Here is a 6,418-nt window from a genome sequence, read left to right on the forward strand (position 1 = left end):
ATCTAAACTAGAGAGAATCTAGGAGCCAGAGACGTGTCATTTAAACTAGAGAGAATCTAGGAGCCAGAGACTTGCATGGTGAAAACTGTTTGAATACTCGTGAAATGCATGCTTCCTTCCACGCTTCTCTGACATGACATCATTGTGAAAGCAATGCAATGGAAAGCTTGCTTACAGTACACCATTCTACTCCTGTCAGATCAGTGACTATTTTAAGGGATCATTCTCGTGACTCCTTACTGCAGACAATGCTACCCAAAGCGAGAGGCAGTACAGTCAAGCCCCGAGACGAGGCAGCACAGTCAAGCCCCGAGACGAGGCAGCACAGTCAAGATGGTAGATAAGAAAATAAATGTGATCCAACAGGTTTGTTTAATTATTAATTTACCGTGGTCTCTGGGGCATAGGTCAGAGAGATGAAGTGATGTCATCAGGATGCCAGTGGCACCTTATCACGTAGTGCCCAACTGTCTGGGATAATAGTTAGGATCAATGGCTCTGTTAGCACAAACTGATCTGGGACCAGGCTGTCTTGCCGAATTGGCAAGCTCCAGTTTGAGAGAACAGCACAAACAGATCTGGGACCATGCTAGCTTAACTGTAGTCTGTAAGCCTCTAACCTGATCCCAGATCTGTTTGTGSCATTTKTTGTTGTTGTTAACTCCTCTGTTCATAGTCACGACCAGCAAGAGAAAATGTGCGAAAAATATCAAATAAATAAGCAASAGAGCACAAACTGATCTGGGAACAGGCAAGAAAGCCTCAATGCTCTGGTGTAACCTTGGTGTGCAGTAATAACGGCCCAACCTTAGAATGTACAGTGACGCTCAAGTTCATTACATCAATAAAACACTGCAATTGTGTGTACGTCCAAAACAAATGGCACCCTATATAGTGCACTACTTTTGACCAGAGCCCTATCAAAAGTAGTGCACTACATAGGGAGTCATTAGGGACGCAAAACAAAAATTGTGTCTGATGTAGTTATGAATCATGTCATGTCTGTACAACGAAAAGACCAGAGCGAGCTGCTAAAGTTCCCTAGGAGGAAGTGTTTATGGGATAGCTAGGAACACGGGCAGTATAACCCTAACGTTACAGATCAAAACAGTCATGAACAGAGCCAACATTATTCCTTATCCTACTGCATGTCAGAGATGCATGTTTGATCTACATGGCAGGTTTCTATCTGACCGTTACAAACAGGTTGTGTAGTGTTGAAAGCGCCCCACAGACACCCCAGGGCCCCACAAACACCCCACAGGCACCCCAGGGCCCCACAGACACCCCAGGGCCCCACAGACACCCCACAGGCACCCCAGGGCCCCACACACCCCACAGGACACATCCAGCGCCCCACAACACTCCAGCCCCACAGCCCGAGAGACACTCACGACACCAGGGACACTCCAGCGCCCACAGACACTCCAGCGCCCCACAAGACTCCAGCGCCCCACAGACACTCCAGCCCCCCACAGACACTCCAGCGCCCCACAGACACTCCAGCGCCACACAACACTCCCAGCTTACAGCCCGAGACACTCCAGCGCCCCACAGACACTCCCAGCGCCCACAGACACCCAGCCCCCACAGACACTCCACGCCCCCACAGACACTCCAGCGCCCCACAGACACTCCAGCGCACCCACAACACTCCAGCGTCCCACAGGACACTCCAGCGTCCTACAGCCCGAGACACCCAGCCCCAGACACCCGCCCCACAGACACTCCAGCGCCCCACAGGCCGAGACACTCCAGCGCCCCACAGCCGAGAGACACTCCCGCCCCACAGGCCGAGACACTCCAGCGCCCCACAGGCCCGAGAACACTCCAGCGCCCCACAGGCCGAGAACATCCAGCGCCCCACAGGCCCGAGAGACACTCCAGCGCCCACAGGCCCGAGAGACACTCCAGCGCCCCACAGGCCCGAGAGACACTCAGCGCCCCACAGGCCCGAAGACACTCCACGCCCCACACCGAGAACACCCAGCGCCCCACAGCCCGAGAGACACTCCAGCGCCCCACAGCCGAGAACACTCCAGCGCCCCACAGGCCGAGAACACTCCAGCGCCCCACAGGCCCGAGAGACACTCCACGCCCCACAGGCCGAGAGACACTCCAGCGCCCACAGGCCGAGAAACACCCACGCCCCACAGCCCGAAGACACTCCAGCGCCCCACAGCCGGCACGAGAGACACTCCAGCGCCCACAGCCCGAGAGACACTCCAGCGCCCCACAGGCCCGAGAGACTCACGCCCCAAGCCGAGACACCTCCAGCGCCCCACAGGCCCAGAGACACTCCAGCGCCCCACAGCCCGAGAGACACTCCAGCCCCACAGGCCGAAGACACTCCAGCGCCCCACACCGAGAGACACTCCAGCGCCCCACAGGCCCGAGAGACACTCCAGCGCCCCACAGGCCCGAGAGACACTCCAGCGCCCCACAGGCCCGAGAGACACTCCAGCGCCCTACAGTGAGACTCCTATGGCGTTTAGAAAGTCTAAACCAATGTCTCTGGTAGGGCTGCACGATTAATCCAATTCAGATCCAAATTGTGATATTGACATGTGTAATATCCATATAGCAAGAGGCTGCCATTTCCTCCTTCCTGAGACACTCTTAATACAACAAAAAACTAGACTACGGTACCTCCTCCAATGAGATGCCTAGACTAACTTTCTAGATGCACAAGAAGATGCTGACCAATCACACGCGGGCTCTCTAACTCTGCATGGCATGTCGGCCAATCACACTTCAGCCACCTATGTAAAAAAATWAAAAAAAATAWAAAAAAATAAAAGGCTTTGTTGATTGCCGATGCGTTTTAAGTGTAACACCCCTATGACAAAACATCCCGTAGACATAGGCGATAACCCTCAGTGATTTCTATCACTGAGCCAGACATTATTTTGCCTCTAGGCCCTATTTATTGCCTTACCTCCCTACGTTTGCACACACTGTACATAGCTTTTTCTCTTGTGTTATTGACTGTACGTTTGTTTATGTGTAACTCTGTTGTTGTTTGTGTTGCACTGCTTTGCTTTGCTTTATCTTGGCCAGGTCGCAGTTGTAAATGAGAACTTGATCTCAAATGGTCTACCTGGGTAAATAAAGGTGTGAAACAAATAGATAGGTACCATTTTTATTTTAAGTAAGCATTTCACGGTCAGGTGAAAACACCTGTTGTATTCAGTGCATGTGACAGTCAGTTTCTAGAAGGTCATAAACAAGCTGGACAGGAAATACAAGATTCCATCTTGCACAGATTTCTAAAATTAGGTCCTTAATTCATAATCGCAATATCTGGCCAAAGAACTTTGTAATTAGATACTTTGTCCAAAGGGTGCAGCCCTAGTCTCAGAGCAAAGACGAAAGCCAAACCTGAACCCCTTGAAATATACTTACGATCGAGTCCATTGATGTACCGGATTCGTATTTCACAGTGCCCCCAMACAGCACTGACGACAGGGTACAGCTTCCTCCCTTTGAGTCCTCTGAAAGCCACCCCCAAGTACTGTCCATCCACAATATAGCTCAGAGTCCCCTCGTCCATGTCCAACACTACCAGGAATGARTCGGGGACTAKAAACGTCTCRTCCGGCTCCAGGAACGMAGGGTATGYCTTACTRGGCWGGTTCTTTCCGTCGTGGTGGAGTTTATTCCGTCCCAGGTCCCAGCCCCAGGACTCGTGGTTATTACCCACCAGGGTCGTGTAGCCTACAGAATGWARMGGMGCGTCTCCTGTSGCCACGCCGACGATGGCGTGCGTTCCCCGCTGTCTCATGGCCCAGCTGATCTCCCAGAYGTGGAGCCCCCGGGTGTAGCCGATACAGGCCCGAATGGCATCCGTGCTCTGAGCCACGGGGTGCCGATGGAASACCAGTTTGTTGTCGTCCTTGACGAAGATGTTGAGCGATCGGTCGTTGTTGTTCCACGAGTGCTGCATTTGGACATCCTGTCCAGCAGGGGGCATGTCCAGCAGCAGATCCAGCCTGGAGGGTTTGGCGTGGTCCAGAGCTGCCAACTCCAGCTTCAGAGGCCTGAACGCCGGGTCCCTCATGTCAATAGTCTTTATGCCTCCAGGGACGCTCTGTCCCATGCTCGTCTGGGAAGTGAGCCCAAGTCCTCCTGCTCCTCCCCCTCCTAAAAAAAAATACTAATATAAAGAGGGGAGCAAATCAAATCAGTTGATTGTTAGTTTCCTCCTCTCCACAGCCAATCAGGAGGGTGGATTGGTGCCCCTGCTACTGGTTGCCAGTTAACAGGTTCAGGCCAGCTGCTGGTTCAATCCCACCTGCGAAGAGATGGGGAAGGAGAAGAGAGGTAGAACAATCATTACACCAGCTAATGAAACCAACACTTTACATGTTGYRTTTATATTTTTGTTCAGTGCATGTTCTTGTCCTGCTGAAAGGTGGACTTGTCTCCTAATGTCTGTTGGAAAGCAGACTGGGCAAGGTTTTCCTGCAGGATTTTGCCTGCGCTTACCTACATTCCGTTTCTTTTTTATCCTGGAAAAACTCCCAAGAGCTTAATGATTACAAGCACACCCATAACATGCTGCTGCCACAACTATGCTTAAAAATATGGTAGAGTGGTACTCAATAATGTGTTGTATTTGCCCCAAACAACAGTCTGGTTAAAAACAAAAACAATCTACCAATAGTTGCCCTTCTTTGCGAGGCATTGGAAAGCCTCTTTTTTTGTCTGTCATCGAAACTGTGCTTGAAATTCACTGTTCGACTGAGGAACCTTACAGATAAATGTATGCGAGGTGGWACAGAGACGAGGTAAATGTATGCGAGGTGGTACAGAGACGAGGTAAATGTATGCGAGGTGGTACAGAGACGAGGTAAATGTATGCGAGGTGGTACAGAGACGAGGTAAATGTATGCGAGGTGGTACAGAGACGAGGTAAATGTATGCGAGGTGGTACAGAGACGAGGTAGGTAGATGTGTGGGTGGTACAGAGACGAGGTAGTCATTGAATAATCATGTTAAACATCATTAGTGCACCGAGTTTGACTACAAAACTCATCTGACTAAAGCAAATGTTTCCTCCTGAACTTATTTAGGCTTGCCATAAAGAAAAAAAAGGGACAGACTACTTAAATGACTTTAGACATTTCATTTGTGTAGATCAGTGGCAAAATCTAAAATTATTCCATTTTAAAAAATGCAGGCTGTAACAACGAAATGTGGAAGAAGACAAAAGGGGTGAATACTTTGAGAAGCCACGGTATCAGAGAAGCCACTGTATCAGAGCCGACACAGTAGAGGCCTATCATTCAGCCCTAGTGTGTGACGAAGGTTATGGACGAGGGCAGCATACAGCATCGTCTAACCAGAATAGATATTTAAAGCAAGCCTCGAAAYGACTTCAGGGACATATTCACAAAGCAAGATTACTGATCCAGGATCAGGTCTCTCCCCCCCCCCCTCATCCATATAATTATAATCATTAAAACAAAGGCTAAAATGTATCCTAAAATCAGGGCTCGTATCCATAGAAGCTTCTCTGAGTAAGAGTGCTGTTCTAGGATCAGTTTAGCYTTTTTAGTTCATAATGAGTAAGATTGTGTGGTCAGATCCTAGATCTGCCCTCCTACTCCGAGAAGCTTTAGAGGATACGGGACCAGGTGTCATCAACTCATGGGATACTGGTGTCCACGGAACACATTAAGGCTTTATGAAATCACGTCTTCAGAATTATTTTGAAAAATTCCGTTACAATTATTCCAAGAAATGCTTGAAGAAAGGGTTGAGGGCAACATCATAGCTCATTGCCGAAAGAAATCCCCCTCCTGGAAAGGCATAGTAGGCCTAACTAACTCAATAATGGTGCATAAAAGTACAACTGAGCTCAACGGTCAGCAATTTGTGATGCAAAGAGAATTGATTAGCTGAACCCGATGCCCCCCCCCCCCAAGCTAAATTTAGGTCCTTAAAATGTTCAGAAATGACTCAAACAACTGACACAGCCTTCAAGACAGACAACTAGGGAAGACTGGGTGTGTAAACCAACAATTATTTGTGGTTTCACATACAGCGAGTGGGAAAAACATAACTGCATTATTTGCAACTGAGGCCCTGCTACTGTAAACAGACAGAGAAACAAGACAGCTGCTAAGGCCTAGTTTTCCATCTCTGCAGTAAACTTAAATATTCAAACTAAAACTATGCCCACAAATAGGAAATAAGGGCAGAAAGTAGTTTCCTATTACAGTCGTCTGGCCAGGGCTAGCTGTTCACTATTATACAGTTAACAGGAAAAGCAATCAAAACTTTGGTCTTAAAAATATAAAAACACACTGTTACTGTCTGTTGTTTTCAAGGGCAGGATAACACAAGGCTACACTGACCGACTACTACTGGACAGCGCTACAACCCTACAAACCCCTACTGCGCTACAAACCCC

General features: G+C 49.1%; 1 protein-coding gene across 1 annotated transcript in view; it reads right to left on the bottom strand.

Moving 5' to 3' along the window:
- Nucleotides 1-2,841: 2,841 nt before the first annotated feature.
- Nucleotides 2,842-6,418, bottom strand: part of spsb1 (splA/ryanodine receptor domain and SOCS box containing 1) — a 24,927-nt gene continuing 21,350 nt past the window's right edge. The window contains exon 2 of the mRNA XM_023990533.3: nucleotides 2,842-4,294. Coding sequence (XP_023846301.2) covers nucleotides 3,284-4,099 — 816 coding nt within the window. The 5' untranslated portion in view covers nucleotides 4,100-4,294 and the 3' untranslated portion in view covers nucleotides 2,842-3,283. The remainder of the gene's footprint in view (nucleotides 4,295-6,418) is intronic.

Source organism: Salvelinus sp. IW2-2015, linkage group LG7 (assembly GCF_002910315.2).
Source record: "Salvelinus sp. IW2-2015 linkage group LG7, ASM291031v2, whole genome shotgun sequence".
NCBI classification, from domain to species: domain Eukaryota; kingdom Metazoa; phylum Chordata; class Actinopteri; order Salmoniformes; family Salmonidae; genus Salvelinus; species Salvelinus sp. IW2-2015.